The 20,453-nt window shown below is 53.2% G+C and overlaps 1 protein-coding gene across 2 annotated transcripts; it reads right to left on the reverse strand.

Moving 5' to 3' along the window:
• Positions 1-588: 588 nt before the first annotated feature.
• Positions 589-19,729, reverse strand: TPRN (taperin). Of its 2 annotated transcripts, none has more exons than XM_030507439.1 (4): positions 17,595-19,729; positions 2,534-2,717; positions 2,138-2,265; positions 589-1,809 (listed from the first exon to the last, which is right to left on the reverse strand). In XM_030507439.1, the coding sequence occupies exons 1-4, from the start codon at positions 19,674-19,676 to the stop codon at positions 1,747-1,749; spliced, it is 2,457 nt and encodes an 818-aa protein (XP_030363299.1). In that variant the 5' UTR covers positions 19,677-19,729; the 3' UTR covers positions 589-1,746. The 2 variants fall into 2 exon arrangements, with proteins under 2 accessions (XP_030363299.1, XP_030363298.1); XM_030507438.1 differs by having other exon boundaries at positions 2,138-2,268; positions 17,595-19,719.
• Positions 19,730-20,453: the final 724 nt, after the last annotated feature.

The raw sequence follows: 20,453 nt of genomic DNA on the forward strand, positions 1-20,453 counted from the left end.
AGCTGCCTTAAACTGGCCCCAGCTCTTCCAAAGTGCAAGATGCTCATTGGGACCTTTTCTGCTAGAAAAGCTGTGCATGAGCTTTTCTTCAGACATAGTCCCCCATCTCCTTTGGCTGTGTGAACAGCTACTGACTGGGCACTGCTCAGTGTTTAACTCCACATATCTGGTAATTTACCCATCCCTTAAGTCTCCAGCAGTCACTAGTGGTCCTGCAGTTTTCCTCATTCTACCCCAGTCTCAGCATCTTGTCCTGAAGTATTTTATTAATGGGAGAAGCTTTAGCCCATGGGATCCACTGCCGTTTCCATGGTACTTGTGCCCCACTGCCTTAGAAGTACGACGTCCTGACATATTATTCAGCAGAACAACCTTCCACCTGCTACATTATGCACCAAAACAAGCGAAAGGTATGCAGAGCATTTGCAGTTCATAGCCCAATGCCACCCTGAGTCGACATTCATCATCTCTATGTAACACACAAACAAATAAACATATCAAATTTACCCAAAGATACCAGCCCTTCCCTCTGGATGGGTCCACACACCGGGGTACCACTCATTCCATAAAGCCTAAGGAGGCAGTAGCTATTCCAACCATCTCTTTTAATCCCAGAAATACAAATCACATTAGCAGCAGTGTTCCATCTTTTCCAGAGTGCAATTTTGACCCTGAGTTTACAGTAGTAGAAAACTTCAATGGAAGAGTCTAGCAGATTCCTTTGCATATTGGCTGCATTAAACAATTACAACAGAACTATAAAAATCCTAGAAAAAAAAAAATCACGTTCCTTGTTCAAGTTCTGCAGAAGGAAGGAGTGAAACTGCCCTCCTGTGCTTTGCATCAGAGGAGCAGAGCAAGCATGGCTGGAAGGAAGCCTCCCCACCAACCAAGAGAGAAATCTTGGGCATTGGATGCTGGAACAAAGCAACAAGAGGGACTGGCAAACTGAAGCACAGTCAGCAGTTACTGGAGACTGGACACCAGGGTCGGGTATGGACAGATCAAAGCTATGGCCAATGGCTGTGAGGCTTCAAGAGCCTTGAGCCAGTCTGGACACTTCCCTGCAGATCAGTGCAAAAATGACACCTAAAGCCAAAAGCATTTATTCCCCTCCCCATCCCTCGCACAGTGTGTTCAGCTTCCTTTACAAGAACATAACTGGCACACTAACTCCATGATGGTTCAGTACAACTAGAGCCAGAAACATGCTGAGAACAAACCCTGAACCTTCAATGGTTCTCCAAACTGACCCCAAATCCAGCTGTCAACTCACAACCACTTGTGTGGACCCAGTAACTGCCCAGGTACTCCCAGTGCTCCTAGCCCAGAACTTCGCTGGGGCCTCTGATGGGAGAAGTGGTACAAAAGCCTCCCAGACCCCACACAGTGCCTGGATCAGTGGACTCAGATAAGCACCAAGAGAATCTACATCCATCCCGGGGTTACAGCTCTGTTCTCAAGACACTTGCCCAACTGGCAGCTGATCTTGAACAAGGAACACGCAAGGCCACAGGTAGAATAAATCATACGTCTTAAAAGTAGTAGTTAGGTCCCAGAATCCAGTGCAAATATTCTCCGAAGATGCTCGAGAGCATCTAGTCCACTCTTGGCATCAGGATCCAACAAAAACCGTGGTGAGGGAGGGACCCAGAAGCTGTTTCCGCGGAGCTGGCATGGACCTGGGGAAGCTGCACTGACACACTTTGTCCAGCAGCCGCTGCTGCAGGCCAGGAGATGAAGCCATCAGAAGTAGAGAGCGGGCTCGCTGCTGAAATCCGAGAGGCCACCCTTGTCTGCTGGGGTGAGCTGTGGAGAAAGCAAGTTGACATGGAGGTGTCACCAAAGCCAAAGCACAGGAGTACACACACCTTCGGACTGCACTGGCACCTTGCCCGAGGGCATTTAATTCCCCCCCTTCCAAAGGTGCCCTGGAGTACAAGGTGTGCCAGATGCCTCATCTTTACACGTGCAGGTCTGGCAGTGGGACCTGGTGTAGATCCGTCCCCCTGTGAGCGGTGCACACCTCCACGGGTGTTCAGTGGAAGGCACATCCCATCCCACCAACCAGACCAACCTAAGCACTGGATAACAGCACAGCAGGACAAAGCCAACACTTGCTTATTTAATGTCTCACCATCACTTGGTTCCCATGGGAATCAGCTTCTTTTGGGATGGGTCCCCTTGCAGCAGGCATCTCCTCATACTTCTGCTCCTGCCACACGCTGAACTTCACGGAGTGCTTTGGGGTGTAGCTAGATAAATCTGCTGGAAGAACAAAGCCGATGGAAGTATTTCTCACCATCCCAAAAGCAAGCGGGATCAGGATCCTGGCAGGGACAGCATGGAAACTGCCCATCCGCAGGTCCCTGTTCTGGTTTGAGTCCCATCCCCACTAAGCCCCAGTTCAGCTGGCAGAAGTCACCTCCATCAGCACTTCCACCTGTGTGGAGCCCCATAAGGGTCTGTAGGGAATATGGACAACATCAGACACCACCAGTAACCCCACAATGCCCCACTGTGCCTCGCTCACCTGAGTTGGGGGTACTGGGATGCAAAGTGCTATTTGGGCATGGAACGTAAAAGGTGCAAGATTTGTCCTCCTCTGTTTCAGAAGTGTGTCCTTCCTCTTCCTCCTCCTCTTCTTCTGCCAGTGAGCTCTCCGATGGGTACTCAAACATAGTCTGCAAACTTGTCTCGTTGAAAGAGATCTTCATCTAGACAAGAGCAAAGGAGAATTATTAGAAAGCAGCATAAGATCCCAACACTTGCTCTGGCAAAGACCACCTCCAGGCTTCACCCTGGTTTTTAAACCACTGCATAGCCCCCACTTTTCCCCTTGTGCCTTACTGAATCTCTTGTCACGCTGAGAAACCACAGACAGCCAAACAGCCAGGATGGAGGCAGGAGGCTGAGAGGTCCAGAGTCCCTCTGGCTCTTTGCCTGGCACATGCTTTGTCCTCATCTGACACTGATGCCCAGCAGCCAGGAGGACTGGGCGTGCCACGTGTCCCTCAGGAGGGATCAGTGTTGCCAAAGAGGAAAGGAAAGCATCCACATGTTGGAAAGGTGACATTGCTGATGCCTGCCAACTCATTTAGGTACCCATGCTCTACACAACAGAAACATCAGCGATCAGGAGTGCATTTTGGGGAGGACATCCTGGCAAAGGTTATTTAAGCTGGGTAAAAAACAGGGCTTAATACCAGAAGTGGCAAGATAGAAGCAGCTGCAGGAGAGATGGTAACAGGGGGTAGTTAGGAAGAGAGGAAAAACACTGGACAAGTAGGAGGCCCTTAAAGGTTGTTCTGAAACCAGTTTTACTTAGTGTTCTCACTAATGACCTTGGCACAGTAACTGGGAGACTGAGCAGTGAAGATGACTCAAACATGGGAGCTCATAGATGAAAAAATATGGGTCATGAAGAAAATTACAGAGCAAGAACACTAGAAATGGGTGATATTTAAGAACAACCCTTGCTCTAAAAGAAGTTCATCGCCTGTGAATAACTGAGAAAGAGAAGTTTGATTGATTACAGGACTGTAATCATCATTAGGATGCTGCTTAAATAAACCAGGAATAATGCATGGCATTTCCCCTGGAAGCAGGGTCTGTCTGGCTCCATCCTCCCTGTAAGACCCAGCAGGCAGTGGAAGGCAGCAACTGGACACCCCCTTCTCTCCTCCAGATGAACAAACGAGGCCCCTCAGCTTCTCCTCGCACGCCATCTCCTCCACCCCAGGAGCCTTTGGCAGCCTCCCCTGGCCTTGCTCCAGTTCCTCTGCATCCATCCTGCAGCAGGATGCCCAAATCCTGACACAGTAACTCCCAATGTCCTCTTTCAAGTTGAAAGGGGAAGCTGAGGGAAGGGGTTGTTCCCTTGCAGCCTTACATCTCCTAATCATTATCTACTGTTCTGCTTAGATGTGGTTACACATCATCTCAGCAGGTGCAGAGGAGGCTCCTCCTGTTCACACCAGCAGAAATTAAGGGTGAGAAAAAGCATGACAGCAGTTCGTAAGTACACCAAGAAATAAGCCCCAAGGAGGAGAGAACTGCTGATGCCAGCAGGCAACAGACAAACAAGGAGGAGAAGCTTGCCAGGAATAAATTCAGGCCAAAAGCAGGGAAGTATTTAGCCAACGCAGATCAAGGTTCAGGAGCTGCTACTTTAAAGGGTGCTGTGATCCATTTACTTCTAACTAGAATTAGAATTGAGCTAATGCGGTTATGAACAGAATAGTGGTTGCTTGTGAGGGGTGGTAGAAGGTGGATGGTTCAGAAGATCTCTTCTGATGCTGTGTAATAACTGGTAAGAACAATCCCAGCCTGGTTTGTGTTGGAAGGGACCTTAAAGCTCATCCAGTTCCAATCCCCTGCCATTGGGGACACCTTCCACTAGAGCAGGTTGCTCCAAGCCCCTGTGTCCAACCTGGCCTTGAACACTGCCAGGGATGGGGCAGCCACAGCTTCTCTGGGCACCCTGTGCCAGCGCCTCAGCACCCTCACAGGGAAGAGCTTCTGCCTAAGAGCTCATCTCAATCTCCCCTCTGTCAACACAACAAAGCGCAGCACGTTTACCCCATGTGCCCCATCTGCAGTTTCCCTCATACACAATCACCCTCAGGCTGACAAACACGTGCCCCAGGCAGGTACCAACCACCACCCGTGCTGCCCTGGTGCACGTGTTCCTTCAGCAGCAGCAGCACCTCCCTGCCTGCCCCGCACGATGCTGCTGCTGCCACCGGGCTCTGCTGGAGCCAAACCTACAGCTGCACAGTGCCCAGAGCCTGCAAACGGGCACTGAGCAGGAGCACAGCATCTCCCTGTGCTGCCCAGAGAGACACGCTGCACCTGTGTGGGTGATGAGGGTTTGCAAGGCAGACAGTGAGCATCTCACTGCTGCTTTTCCATAAAGCAACAAAGGGAGCTTAAATCAAATCTGGGTTACACAGCGAGAACCGAGCACGTCTTCCGCACTGCGAATACACGTCGTGGAGCTGTGTACTACTTTGTCCAAATCCAAGATGTACCTTGGACATAGGCTGGCTCCCTTCCCCACACTCCCAGGGGAAGGCAGGATGGAAATAGCAGAGAGAGCAGCAAGCTGCCTTCCCCCATTCCCTGCCCCAACCCCAAAGCCACTCTGACCTTTTCCAGATGACACATGGGGAGAGGAATGGTTGTACGTCAGAGAAAAAGGGTTGGAATAAAAAGGCCCTAAAGATCAGAGCATCCCAGTTGCTGTTCCCTGAATTTCTTGCCCCTGCTGCTGACCTAGATGCTCCCTGATCCGAGCCAAGCAGCAGAGCGGGCAGCGACAGCTCACAATGTGGCCTCTGTACTGCCAGGGAAGAGCCCTGCTGCCAGGCACGAAGGCCACGAGGCTGGAGGTGCCCAGAGCTCCCAAAAGCTCAGAAACTATCCCAGAACCAGCCACTGCCACCAGTGCTTTTTCAGTTCAAAGCCATTCCCCTTGGCCTGTCCCTCCAGGCCCTTGCCCAAAGCCCCTCTCCAGGTTTCCTGGAGCCCCTTTAGGCACTGGAGCTGCTCTAAGGTCTCCCCTTCAGGAGCCTTCTCTTCTCCAGGCTGCCCCAGCCCAGCTCTCTCAGCCTGGCTCCAGAGCAGAGCTGCTCCAGCCCTCGCAGCAGCTCCGTGGCCTCCTTTGGATTCGCTCCAGCAGCTCCACATCCCTCTTGTGCTGTTGCCCCAGAGCTGGATCAGGACTGCAGGGGGGGTCTCCCCAGAGCGCAGCAGAGGGGCAGAATCCCCTCTCTTGGCCCAAATTAAAAGCATTATTTCATTTAATCTCTTCATTTCATTCTGTCAGGACATTTTGAAGCTATTCAAAAGGAGCAACCATTAACCACAGTGTGCCAGCCCCACGCACCCAGGGCCCCAGCCTGGGGGAGAGCTTATCACAAGATAACGTGCTGCCTCAGCAACACCTCCGGGCCAGCACAGCCTACGCTCAGGCTGACACCAGGCAGCCCTGCTTGGTGTGAGTGCACCTTGGGAATTCCCCTCCAAAACCCCACGGTGGCTTTGGTGGCCCCCCACCACCCTGCACCCTGCTCCCAGGAAGCAGGAAGAGCCCCACGGCCACTCTGCAACAAAGCAGTCAGACGCACCCAGGAAAGCAAACACAGGAGGAACAACCAGACCCTGGCACAGGGTTGGACTCTGGCAACAGGCTCTGCATGAGCAGCTGCACCCCCAGTGCTCGGTCACCCCTGCCCATGCAGAGACACAGCCCCAAAACTCACAGAGACAAACCTGCTCTGGCATCAGCTGGGTTCATCCCATGAGCTCCCTCCTCACATATGAGGTGGCATCAGAGGACACACAAAGCAGAATCCCAGCCTGGTTTGGGTTGGAAGGGACCTTAAAGCTCATCCAGTCCCAACCCCCTGCCACGGGCAGGGACACCTTCCACTAGAGCAGGTTGCTCCAAGCCCCTGTGTCCAACCTGGCCTTGAACACTGCCAGGGATGGGGCAGCCACAGCTTCTCTGGGCACCCTGTGCCAGCGCCTCAGCACCCTCACAGGGAAGGCAACTTTTTCAGGCAAAACAAGGGGACGCGTGGGGTAACGGAGCTGCCTTAAGCAACACCCCGAGCAGAACTGAACACTGTGCGTGGGGAACAAAGGCAGATGCAATCCCAAGAACCATCTAAAGAGAAAAATCAAGAGCCCAGTAACAGCAGAGACGACAGCCAGCAGCCCCTGACAGACCCTACAGGCTTTTATGGAAACATATTTTCTTTATAAGGAGAAACATATCCCAGAAGAGCCAAGCACACCCCAGCCAGGCAGAGAACTGCTCATCATGCCTGTGATTCCCCCCTTTCTGCTTCAGCAGCAGCTGCCAGTGCTGGAAAGGAAGAATTTTGCACCCTTCAGCTGTGGATATTTGCAGGGATTTGTCACTATTTGCACAGCTGAATGCTTCACCCACATCTGTGTCACCAACCCAGGGTCCAACCCAAGCCCGCATATCTATGTGTTAATGCTCTGCCCAGCAAGCCAAGCCACGCTGGGAAGGGTAAGGCAGGCTTTCCAGGGAATATTGTGCTGTTCAGCCAGCAGATCCCTGTTGCCATAGCAAAAATCATTTATTTATCTGCTAGGATTTGATTAGTAATGAATAAGAGAGTGCCCAGGAAGGAGAAGACAGGGTAAACACTGCCCAACATGCGTCAATCTGGGTAGTTACACAGGGCTCACTTAGGAAAGCCAAGCTTGTCTCAGGGGATGCAGCCTGCACCAGAGCAACCACCAAAAAGCCCCCATGTACAGAGACATCACAGAAACAAAAATAACCAGTTTACAGAAACCAGCTTGTGACATGAGCAATGGAAGTCAGCAGCCACTTCACTCCAAACACTGAGGTGGAAAGTCTGAGACTCCACAGCTCATGAAGGAGCAAACCCCCAATGGCCTCTCACAAACCATCTCTAAGGCTCAGAAGCAAATCATGGGGTTAATGCATCCCCAGCTCCTGAAGCATCTCTTTGGCGTGGCTTTTCTCTTCCCCACTCATTATCACTTTTGCTTCTTGGCAGATGTAGCAAAGCCAGAGTGATAACATTGGGTGTTTTGCACCTTTTAAACAGCAATCTCTTTGGTAATCCAAATCCTCACTTTATAAATTTAAGCAAAAAAACTTAAATTGTTCTAGTCATTAAAAGAGATGGGGAAAATCACTCTAACTATATTCCAGCAAGGAGAGTCAGAGTCCCACACTGACCCCATTAGAGCAGCCTAGAATGGTACTGCAAACCAGAGCCCACTGCCCCTTCCTCACAGAGCAATCTCAGCAGCCATCTCCCAAATCAGAGGCTCTCACAGGAGACAGATGGGATGGCAAGTTGTGAAGCACAAGCTGGAGTTTATTCCTATCCCTGCTAACATCACACAGTACCTCCAGCACATCCATACCTACCACACTGCAGACTGGATTAGAGGGCAGTGGCTGCTGCACGGTGACAAGGACACTGCAATTCTTCAGTAATGCCACCCAGGTACTTCACAAGATCCAAATCTGACTAGCACCAGGGATCAAGATGTGCTCTTTCCAAGTTCTAATTTCCCCTCATCATCCTCTCTCCCCAAGCCATCCAACCCTGAAGTGACAAAGTTAGGGACTGCACCGACTCCCCAGGGCATCCATGGGGTGCTGAGTGCTGCTGGGTGTGATTTAAACCAGCTTTTCACACCTGGTCTATCAAACATCTCCTCCTTTCTCAGCAGTTGGTAACTGCTGGAAGGGTGGACAAGCAATTCAGCATGAATACAAAAGAGTAATTGATATCTCTAAGAGAACAGGCATGAACAGAATCAGTGTTTTGAAGAACCCTGTGCTTCCATGCAGTCTTACATGGGGCTTTGTTACTTCTGCTGCACCACTGGTTGTCTAAAGATGTAGTCAATGAGATGAAAGCACAAGGCATCACACCCAGATACTTGAAAACTGCAGCAGCAAACTGCTGGGGGTGCAGCAGGAACCTGTTGATACAGAGCATTCCATAGAGGTTGGCAATAACAGCCCCCCAGGCTGGGCAGGAAAGCTCCTCCAGTACAACTGGGTAGGTTGGTGGAGGCTCTGCCCAGCAGAGCTCAGGATCCATGTGAGGAGGAGAGTCTCCTAACACAGAACAACCTCCCACCTCCACGCTGCCATGGGGCAAGAGGGAAGGTCCCTGCCCAGACAAATAACTGCTCGTGAGCCTTGAAACAGAGGGTAGAAGCAGATATTTTATGGTGGACAATGATCCCTAAAGGGTTTACCTTGGTCTTTCCATCTGACCCTGTCTGACTGTTCTCACAGATCAGCAGTGAGAGGAGGTGCAGGAGCAGTTCATAAACTGCAAACCTCTGCAAGGACCTTCATCTTTCTCATAACAACCTGCAGTCAGTGAGCTGGACAACTCCTGTGGGATGCAGCTTTTCCTCTGAAACTTTCAGATAAAACTTTTCAGATAAAGGATATACAGGAAAAATGAGCCATTTCATAGGAGGTAGCAACTAGCTTATCTACATGCCTGCACTTGTCCTCAAAACATGGTCATGTCTCAGCCCAAATTGTTGAATTGTTGATGTGCAGCAGCCTGGAATAGAACCCTGGGGGCTGCAGCAGCAGCAGCGTGTTACCAAAGCATTTGCTATCACTCAGGAGAAGATAAGCAGCTTTTGTACCTCTAAAGCCTTTCAGACACAGGAAGAAATGGTTTTTCCCTGAGAGGTACCTCTAGGAATGGAAGGGACCTCAGACTTGGTTCCTGTATCGGATTAACCCCGTACTGCTATGGCTGAAGCAGCACAAGTATGCCCAGAAAACTGCAGATGACACTTCAGAAAGATACTTTTCTGTCATTCTGTACAAAAAGCAGAGTTTTGGGGCACAGGAGTTGGCTGCTCCACCAGAGGCTTACTTGATCATGCTTTTCCAAGGAGTGTTTCCTATGTGTAACACTGAGTTTTGCTCAACTATTAACAGCATCACAGAGTTAGTCACTGAATAGAGCTAGCAGCACTGAAGATTTACAGCAGCAGCATGTCAAGGAAGCTCTGTGCTGCTGGCAAAGGAGATGTTGCCTCCAGGGTCACATCCCAGCTCCCAAGCCACAAGGCAAAAGAAGAAAGTCTCCATTTACAAGGCAACCCACAAAGCCAGCTCTGTGTAATCAATCTGCTGAAGCACATGGTAGACAGGAGCATGGAGATTCGAAATATTAAACTCCTTGTACAAGACACGGGGAAGTTTCAAATTCCTGATGAGCAGTGACAGGGTACGGACAGTCCCAGAGTGTGGCAGGGCCGGCAGCTTTGTTAACTCTACCCTTGACTATGTGGGACAAGAAGAGATTCCCAAATAACCAGAGGGCAGTTGGAGTCCCAGTCTGACACGGTACAAAGCAGCTATTCACCCAAAACCCTTCCTTCCTCTGCACATCTGCAGACTGAGGAGCCAGAGCCTTCCAGTAAGTAACAAACAATTCCAATATTACTTGGTTCATAAGAATTTGACAGATGCCCCTGTATATGACACAAATCTCGTCTGAATACGCAAAGAGAGAAGGCATGAGCAAGATACAGTTAGCGTCAAGCCTTGGGATCTTCATAAACAACGCACGAACCTCCCAAAGAGCAGAGGATTTTGCTGTACAGGCAACTCTGAGCATGTAATTTGTGGCTACAACCCGGTGCAGAACTGGGAGGTGCCACACACAAACATCTCTGTGCAACCAAGGCTGACCGCAGCAGTCCAAACAAACACTGTGGTCTGGTGCAAGTGAGCAGCCTCCAGCTGGAATGGGACAGATGGAGCTTTATTTCCCAGGAGATATGGGGAGGGTGGGAATGGAATTACCTCCCACCCTGAGCTTCCCACCCTGAGGCAAGAAGCTCATTCTGAACTTGAGGACCAAAAGGCTTCAGTGATGTGAACAGTATCAGCCACACGACAGAGTTCATGTCTCTCTTGCCCTTTTTCTGTACTATTAATATGCAGAAGAGAATTCCTTGAGGAGAAGTGCCTAAGTGGAGCAAGTTCATCGTGAGGGTGAGGGACATGTCCTCAGACCTGCACTGTCACTACCTGCAAGCTTAGGGAAATTTTCCTAAGCACACAATTGTTCTGCTCTCGTGATGTCTGGGATGTTTCCTTCAGCTTGCCTGTGCTCCTTCCAATGCCTACAAACCAGCAGCTCCATCCTGCCAAGTTCCCAAGATCATCTAAAGGACACGTCTCCGAAAACATCAGCACCAAGTTCCTTCCGTCCCCATTTTCCCAGGGTGTTTGAGAAGTTTCTCTGTGTGATACAGGAACTTCACATAACTCTTCCTACACAAACTGACCAAACAGTGACAGCTCCATGGCAGACCCACATCCCACTGCAGTCCCTAGGAAGAGGCTGTTGCAGGTTTCACTCTCACTGAGATTTCTTTTACTGCCACTGAACCTGGAAACTAAACATTTCAATTTTCCTACTGTTTCCCACACATCACATAGACAAGCAGGAGTTCTGCCCTTGCCTGAGCACATATTGCCCCAGCTCTGCTGAGGACCACTGTAACCACATCCTGGAAAAAGCAAAGCAGGAAGGCAAACCCAAACCCAAGACAAGCTGAATACTTGAGATGGATAGAAATTATAAACCATCTCCAATCTGGTCCATAGCTTAGGTGATTCTCCCCCTCTGCTGCGCTCTGGGGAGACCCCCCCGCAGTCCTGATCCAGCTCTGGTGCAATAGCACAAGGGGGACGTGGAGCTTGTGCTCCACGAGTCCAGAGAAGCGAGTCCAGAGGAGGCCACAGAGCTGCTGCAAGGGCTGGAGCAGCTCTGCTCTGGAGCCAGGCTGAGAGAGCTGGGCTGGGGCAGCCTGGAGAAGAGAAGGCTCCTTAAGGGGAGACCTTAGAGCAGCCCCAGTGCCTGAAGGGGCTCCAGGAAACCTGGAGAGGGGCTTTGGACAAGGGCCTGGAGGGACAGGCCAAGGGGAATGGCTTTAACCTGCCAGAGGGGAGACTGAGATGAGCTCTTAGGCAGAAGCTCTTCCCTGTGAGGGTGCTGAGGCGCTGGCACAAGGTGCCCAGAGAAGCTGTGGCTGCCCCATCCCTGGCAGTGTTCAAGGCCAGGTTGGACACAGGGGCTTGGAGCAACCTGCTCTAGTGGAAGGTGTCCCTGCCCGTGGCAGGGCTTGGAACTGGGTGAGCTTTAAGCTCTTTTCCAACCCAAACCAGGCTGGGATTAAAGAAACCAATTAAGATAACATTGACTGTAATCTGTGTGATCAGAACTCGGAGCACAAAGCATTCCAAATCTCCTTTCAACCTCTTGGGTCAGCTGAGCCCTGGGCACGTCCTAACCAGCTTGAAAGGCAGCTCGCCTCTTATCTGCGTAAGAGTTTCTATTTTAGCTCTTCTGCCCCGTCCCCTGTGCTGCTGACAGCAGCAGCCGAGCAGGGGATGGGAGGAAGAGAACTAAGGGGAATTTGGGAGCAGCTCAGACTGCTGCTGCGGCATGAGGCAAAGCATGGGAGCGGCAAGGCCATGGAGAACCTCAGTCACAGAACATTTCCCACTATGGAGATGAGATAAATATGACTCATGAGCTCTGCCAGGGGGTTTGGACAACAAAGTACCAGCACTTCAAGGAGCTGGCAGGCAGCAGGGAAACAAACCCAGCCTACTTCCCCACCGAGAGCCTCAGGTGCAGCCTGTGAGGTGGTTTAAAAACTGTAACCACAAGAAGATCCTGGTTTCTAGAGTCTGTGGCCATGAGAAGCACAGGCTAAACACTGGAATGAGAAAAGGGCAGGGAAATAGCATTGTCTGGGTGAAGGAGGTTATCACATTGATAGCTAATGGACATCACCTCCGCAGCGGAGGGACCTGATCATCCAAGACACCTATTTCGGTGCAGAACGTGTCACTGCTGAGCCCATCTCCCAAAAATCAAATAGATCCATGTCAGATACATCCTACAGCCACTCCTTAAAGGTGGCACATGGATTTGCCCCAGCAGAGCAGTCACGAGACAGAAAACAGAACAGGAACACGCAGCTCCCCAAGAGCTGAAGAGCACAAATCTTTGTCCTGACCCTCCGAACACAGAGACAGGAGAATCAAAGTAGTTTTTCAGAGGGATTTTTGCCTCTATCACCAGGTTCATTCACTTGTGTTATGGTTAATTTACTTGTGATATACATTGCAAAAACATACTTCAGGCAGTCGGTGGTATTTGGATTCCACGCTGCGCAGACTTGCTCCAGACAGGTCTGGGCAATAGTTGGAAGTGTTCATCCGTGCCAGCATCTCAAGCCTACACTGGTTCTCACAGGAGACCATCTCCAGCACAACTGAACAGAGGGAAAGCTACAGAACAAGAAAATCAGCAGGTTCGACCAACAAAACTGCTGCCCAATCTTGCCCATGATGAAAAGCTGAGGGGTGCTCAGAATACTCCTTTCCCATTCATTTAAGTGGGCATTTGGAAGCCATGTTCAGGCTTTATGCAGCTCAAAACATTAGAAAATGGACCATAAAGTCCAGGTGAGCTGGAAAGTTTTGAAGTTCAGCTGAAGCTGAACATCTTTGAAGACAATTTTGTGAAGAAGCAGGAAAGACTCCAACTGTTTGGATCCCACCAACCTTGTTCTGGTTCAGCCTCATTCACACGAGGCCCCAGCTCACCTTCCAGCACTCAGCAAACTGCCAACTGTGACAAGCAAAACACATTAAAACCATCAACAACCTGATGTCTGTTGGCTCTCAAGTCGTTATTTACAGGATTTGAGTGGCCTGGCTAGAAGACACTTTTCCTGCAGGATCCCCAAGAGGTACCAGGTCCTGTAGAGGACAAAAACATACTGTGACTTGGGATGAGCTGCAGAAGTGACAACACAAAAGGAAGGAGCACAGCTGGGGCTAATTCTATACACACAGGACCTTTGTGGCAGAATTCAGCCTCCAACAAGACAAGAACATGAAGCCTAAAGACAGACAACTACTGCTCAGGACCTCAGCAGTCCTCAGTCCTTTCCAAGCACTCGCTCCAACACGCCAGTCACATGTTTTACAGATACCCAGATCTCTATCTTGCTGACAACTTTATTGTACATCATTCTGGCAGGCAACCAAACCAAGACTGATCCTTGTCAGCTCAGCCAAGCTAGATTTTATCCTCTGAGATCCCAAAGATCCACATCCTGCAGCAAGCCTTCCCTTCCTCCTAGGGCTGTTGTCAGGCTGAAGTGTCTTTACTTCTTCTGTAATAACAAAGATGAGCACTGAACAGAGGTCACCAACAGTGCTCTGCATCCTCTGCCCCAGTCCCTGTTGGAATAAAGGTCAGGAGGTCTCCTTCCATCCCTGAACATGTATCCTGTCCGCGCCATCAGAGCTGACAGCTCAGCCAGCCTCTCCCAGCAGAAGCCCAATACTCTGCTGGAAACCCAGCACATCAGTTCAAAGCTGCAAACGTTCACTCAGTTTTCAAACTGAAGTCACCTCCCACAACGTTATCTGAACTGATACTGCTTGGAGAGGTCTCAACGCAGCCATGGAGTAGATGAACAATCCTCAAGGGCCTCTTAACTCTGTAGGAGGACAAGAGCTCCAACTCCCTGCCCACACGGGCACCCTGGATGGATGAACATGGCTGGGGCTGTCCTCATCTGATGATCTTGATCATGTCCCATCATACACAATCCCATAGAGTCAACTAGGTTGGAAAAGACCTTTAAGATCATCAAGTCATGTTCACCTTCACAGCCCTGGTGAACAACAACTGTCCCACTGCAGCAGCTCTGGTTCCACAAGACAGCTGGAAACCCATTTTTCATTCTGACCCAGGAACAGTATTTCTCTCCCTCATCAGCTCCAACCCCAACACAAACAGCTGCTTCACATACTTGAAGTGTCTGGAAGGAGCAATAAAGCTGTTTTTCCTGAAAGGCCTTGAGCAGCAGCAGCGTTCCTCAGGCACAGCAAAGCTACAAGCCCTGCAGCTGCACAGGGGGCTGGAGCTCCCTTCACAACAGACCAGAGCAGTGCTGGAACCCACTCCCACCCTGTCCCAGCCACCCTCCCACTCCAGAAAGCCAGAGGATGTGGACCATGGAGTCGGCTCCATTTTGCTGGTGTCTCTACAATAGTCAGGCAATCAGTGGCCAGACATGGGACAGAAAAGGGAGGCTGAGTTTCCTCAGTTGAAGAAAAACACAATTTGCATCTCACAGAACACTCAGTCCAACCGCCACCACCTCTCTCCCTCCTAATAAATCATTAGCCCTGACTCTAAACACAGACACCTGCTGATCCAGGCCAGGCTGTGCTGTTTATCTCACCCCGATTCCTGCTGGACATCAGCAAGCTGATGCAGTTTTCCAAGTCAAAGTTTCACAAAACACCACTTTCCTGAACCTGGAGCATACTTAAAAACCTTTCAGCAAATCCAAGGCAAGGTTTGGAAAGGAAGATGCTCAGCAGGAGGTGGGCTCACCCAGCAGGTCTGCCTGGGGAGAAGAATCACCTCAAAAGACCCAGGCAACTGCTTACTGAAACCAGCATCAGGTTTGATTTCAATACCCGCAAAAGAGAAGGATATTGGTTTTAGCAAAGAACTGCAGCTTCCAGCTCACAGGAAATGTCTGCTTCTGCCCAATTCAGGCCAAAATCAAGCTTCTGAAAACCCCAACATATCTACAAAACAGAACCCCTGTTTTTGGCCGGTTGCCTTGGTGACACACAGCCATCTCTTGGGAAGAAACCAAGGAATGTGTCCTAATGCTAGCTCCTTTTTCAGGCATCAAACACTCAGCCTTATTATCCAGACTAAAAGCCACAAACATCCTCTAGGTTAAGAGTAAACAGCAATCTTTCCATTTGCTGCAGCATCATCATCTTCTAAATCCTGGCCACAAAGTCAAACTCCAATGCTTGCCACCCCGTGCAGTGTGGGAACTGAAGGAAAACCTGGTGTTTCTCCCACTACTACATTTAATTCTACCCCAAAACTTCTCCTTAAGCTGGATCTTAGTCTCCAAAGGGTCCCCATTTGCTTCATCCTCCCGAGCTCTGCAATGTTACAAGCAGTTCCTTCTTTGCCTTTTAATCTCTCTCTTCTCAGAAACTAGATCTTTATGCAAGTTCTCAGGCAGGACATCCCCCCCACATAACTCTTAGCAAACCCCACTACAGTTATATATGCATCTTGCAGTGTTTAGCATGCTTCACATTCAGAGTGCCTGCAGAGAGGGACAGTTAATGTCATTAAGCTGATACAAACATAGGTGGAGAAGCTGCGTGACCTGCCCCATGTCACACAAACCCAACACTGAACAGACACAACAGTTGTTAACCAGTTTCAGAGACTCATATGATATTTGAGGTTGGGAAAGGACCTCTGGAGGTCTCTAGCCCAAACTCCTGCTCCAAGCAGGACCTGATCAGTTGCTCGAGGCTCTCCCCAGGCAAGTTTCAAGTAGCTCCAAGGATGGAGATGCCACTGCTTCTCTGGGTTCCTGATCCAGTGTTTGACCAGCTGGAAACAATCCAGTCACTGCACCAGCATTGTCCTTGTCTCCTTCCTCCCTTTTTGTACTGGTAAGGACAGCTTCCACTGTGCACCACTTCACTGGTTTTGCTTAACTGAGGCTTTACTCTTCTACCAGCAAGCACCACCCTGCACAGAGCCATCAGCAACTCTGGTTCCACCATAAGTCAGGTTTATCTAAGAGTCACTGTCCCACAAGGTTTTCTCTGTATTTTCTGCTCCATCCTTAGAATACCCGTAACTAACATGTTGTCTTGATATTTATACCACACCTGATTTGGTGTAAGCCCAAAACTGAACTGAGCAGAGCCAAGAGAACAGCTGGAATGAGTGCAAGCCAGGAGGTATTTAAGCAGCAGAACAAGTCCAGGCTGACCAAGCATTTCCCCATGGGAGGACATGGAAAAACTCATGCAGGAGCATAAGCAAGAATCAACGCTCCTGCTTATTTGCTTATTCTGGATCTTATGGCATTCATGCTCCAGATCTGCTACCTGCATTAGTCACAATCAAATTAATACAGACTGCGTGTTCTTATGAAGGAGTTTAACAACATTAAGCCATGACAAAGAGCTCTCCCTGCCTCCCTCCTAAATGAGATGCACCCTGTTCAAAGGATTTCCTCAACTTAGAATGCTCAGTGCCTCAGGCACCCATGTGGATTCAGTCCATCAAATATTTAGTTGCATTCAGGTAACGGAACAACGTCAAACAACTCTTCCCGCTATGGAAAAACATGTCATGTCACAGACCTGGAAATCAGGATCTGTCACCCTGGCGTGCTGCTGTCAGAGCTGAACGATTTACACCTCCTCCTCCAGCACAGCTCTTCCTGCCTGACTGTGTCCTTATCGCATCCAGATGCATTTCACCAAGCCACACAAAGATTAATTCTCAATTTAAGGCTCTCGAGGATCTAAGTTAGAACCTGGCATTTGCTTCAAAGACCTGGAGTGATCAACATCTCACAGATCTTCAGAGATGTAGCTGCACATCCACAACAAGCAGCCAGGTGGTATAAGCCTATCAAGGGAATTAAGTTGTTGCTGATCTCTTTCTGCCTAATAGAGACCTAATTCTTGAGTCTCTATCAATAGATCACTAATGCGGGGAAGACGCCAGTGCCACACTGGCCACTGTCCTGTGCCACAAGCCGGGCAGTGACCACGGGGAGCTCAATGTGTCCAACTCCACCAGCCAGCAAGCAGAGCTGGAGAGGAGGCAAACCCACAGCCATTCAAACCATGCAACTCCCCATCATTTTCTAAATACCTGAAATATTTTACTTTCCGTTATCATACCTCCAACAAGCAGCTGTGGGAGAAGCCCTGCAGTTATCCCAGCTCATACCCACTCTTATCTACTTGTTAGAACAGCACCCAGAGCCCCATCCCTGAGAGCAAGCCTTGGCTCTCAAAAGGACCATGAAACCACTGCCCATCTTGCCACCCAGTGCCTCGTGGAAAGCCAAGACAAAAGCAGACCTGAGCTACTTTCAGCCTGGCTCTTTGGTGCAGAGGTGCCCCAGGCAGTTACCTTCTTGCGGCGGGAGCCCGTCTTGCTCATGCAGGACCTCTCTAGGGACAGGTACCCCCCGATCACTTCGATCTCGTTCACTGTGGGGTATCGCTTTTTATGGGACACCCCGACTTGGGGCCCATCAGCGTTCTCCATGGCTCTGCCTTTTGCTTTGCTCTCCTCCTCCTCCTCCTCTTCCTCCTGCTGCGGCCTTCTGCTGGCATCAGTGAGAGTCTGCAGCCCCGAGGCAGCGGGCTTCCTTTTGGGCACAACAGTGAAGGTGCTGCCTCCCCTCTGGTGGGGGGCAGAATGTGGTCTGTAGAAGGGCACAGAGGAAAACTCCATCTCCAGGTCAGGGCCAGCTCCTCCAGGCTGATCCAAGCTCCCCGTCCTCACAGCCCTGGGACAAAGCTCCCCGCTGTCCGGCTCCACAATGTCATCGATGTAAGTCACAGGTACCAGCGGATCCAGCGGCGCCGCTGGGGAAGCGACAGGCTCTTCCTGCTCCGGGGCGGAAGCCCTCGGGGGCTCCTGCGGTGCCTTCTCCTCCGAGGCCGGCGGCGGTGGCCCTGGCCGGGCGCTCTGGGCCGGGGGCAGAGCTGGGCCACCATTCCGGCGGGGCACGAAGAGGAAGGAATTGCGCGAGTTGAGGCGCAGCTTGGCCAGGGCCTGCGCCTGCAGGTCGTGGGCTGGGATGGCAGCCAAGTCGGGCTTGGAGGCCGGGTGGATTTCAAAGGAGCCCCCGGCCCGGGGGGCTGAGGCGGAGAGAGGCTGCATGGAGCTGGTGGCACTGGGGGCCGGAGTGGCACTGGGCAGGGGCGACACGGCCGCTTCGGCCTCCTCCGGCTTTGGCCTCCTGGCGTTGGCTCTGGCATGGGGAGCGCTGGCGGGCGGCGCGGATGGCACTGGCGGCCCCTTGGGCAGCGCGGGACGGCCGGCGGGGACAGCGCTGGGCTCGGGGACGCGGCTGCCGGGGGGCAGGCCCCGGGGGGTGACCGTGAAGGAGTTGGAGCTGATCTTGTGCAGAAAGCAGTTGGCCAGGGGGGCTGCGGCCTTGGGGGCGGCCGGGACCGCCTGCGGGGCTGCGGCCCGGGGGGGAGCCGGGGCTGCCGGCGGGACCGTGGGATGGGGGGGCACAGCCCGGGGGGGAGCCGGCTGCAGGACAGCAGGCGGAGGGGTGGCAGCTCGGGGGGGAACCGGCAGCGGTGGAGGGGTGGCAGCCCGGGGGGAAGCCGGGGCTGCCTGGGGGACCGTGGGCTGGGGGGTGGCAGCCCGGGGGGGAGCCGGTAGAGGAGGGGGGGTGGCCGGCACGGGCTGGGGAGATCCCGGTGCCGCCTTTGGGGCCCGGGGAGAGCCGGGCACCACCTGCGGAAGAGGCGGCGCGGGCCGGGGGGAGCCCGGAGCCGCCGCAGCAGCAGCCGGCCCGGGCCGGGGAGAGCCGGGTCCCGCCGGCGGAGGAGCAGCCGCGGCGCTCCCGGTCCCGGTCAGCACCTCCCCTCCGCGGCGGCGGCGGCCCCGCGGGCGCTGCCCGAACTTCTCGAGGAGGCGGCTGACGGTGCCCGGCTCGGCCGCCTCGGGCGGCTCCGGCAGCTCGGCCGCCTCGTAGATGACGACCTGGTCAGCGCGGATCTCGGCGAGCGCGGCGCCGCGGCGGGCCAGCAACTCCCGCAGCGGGTCGGGGCGGCGCGGCGGGGAGGCGGCGGCCGGGTCCCGGCGGCGGCCGGGCAGCGCCTCCCCCTCGGCGAAGCAGGTGGCGGCGTCGGGCTGGGACTCGATGATGAGGATGTTGTCGGCGCGGATGGTGCGGATGCCGGGCACGGCGCTGTACAGCTCCAGCAGCTGCTGCAGCGGCCGCGCCGCGTCGGGGTCGTGCCCGGGCAGCCCCTGCCGCAGCCGCCGCCGCTCGCTCTCCAGCCGCATGAAGGGGTTCTCGCGGAGCGGGCCCAGGCTCTCCGCCACCACCAGCCGCTCCCCGGCCGGGGGCTCGGGCTCGCCGCCAGCCGCCCCGGCCAGCTTGGCCCGCTTCCTCTCCAGGATCTCCCGCTTCCAGGCGGGCTGAGCCCGCGGCCCGGCCCCGAGCGGCGGCTCCGCGCTGCTCATGGCGGCAGCACAGGCGGCTCTGCGCGGCCCGGCCGCCGCCTCCCGCCGCACCTGAGCAGGCCCCGCCGCCGGCCGCGGCGCCGCCCTCCGCGGGGGGCGGGAGCGGGGCGGGCGCCATGACAGGGCCCGGGGGCGGCTCCCTGGGGCGGTGGCGGGCACGAGCGGCCGCGGGCACGAGCGGCCGCGGCCCGGCAGGGAGAGGCCCGCGGGGGCCGCCTGCGAGCCGCTGGGGGTGCTGCCGGACATGGCCCCCGGGGACGCGGCCGGGGCTGCCCGCACCGCCCTCCCCTCACAGCGCGGTGCCCGGCTCATCGCTGCCCAGGAGCCGCAGTGACCGACCTTGCCCCAGCAACCCCAGTCTGCTGCTTGCCCCCATGCTGGACTGGCCCGTGTGGAGAAGGGGAATGCAAAATGCCTTCTGGGTCACCCAGCACGGGCTCGGGGCGCTGCCTGGGGTGAGCCGCCGCGGTGGGGAAGGAACAAGCCGTTGGCGCCCCGGGAGTGTCTCTTCAAGAGCATTCTTATGGGGGCTCTGGAGGAGACAAGTTGGGTTTCCACAGCACACGGCAGCAGCCCGCAAAGGGCTTCGCTCGTCAGCAAAAGCTGCTTGTTGGGCACAAAAGCACAGGGAAAAGTGCCACCGCTGCATTATTTCCAGGCATTGCCTGTTATCAGCGGCCAGCAGGTTCCTTTGGGAAGTCTGTTGGATCAGGAAATGATTGCTTGACAGCTCAGGACTTTCCACACCTCCGACAGCGCTGTGTGACAATGCCCTCG

This window comes from Strigops habroptila, chromosome 15 (genome assembly GCF_004027225.2).
Source record: "Strigops habroptila isolate Jane chromosome 15, bStrHab1.2.pri, whole genome shotgun sequence".
NCBI classification, from domain to species: domain Eukaryota; kingdom Metazoa; phylum Chordata; class Aves; order Psittaciformes; family Psittacidae; genus Strigops; species Strigops habroptila.

Bases quoted from the DNA above. Each gene is read 5' to 3' on its own strand.
- TPRN (XM_030507438.1), bottom strand. From the start codon at position 19,676: ATGAGCAGCGCGGAGCCGCCGCTCGGGGCCGGGCCGCGGGCTCAGCCC. The intron at 2,718-17,594 runs GTAACTGCCTGG...GCTCTTGTCTAG, and splicing joins CGGGCTCCCGCCGCAAGAAG to ATGAAGATCTCTTTCAACGA. The intron at 2,269-2,533 runs GTGAGCGAGGCA...TTGTTCTTCCAG, and splicing joins TCCCAGTACCCCCAACTCAG to CAGATTTATCTAGCTACACC.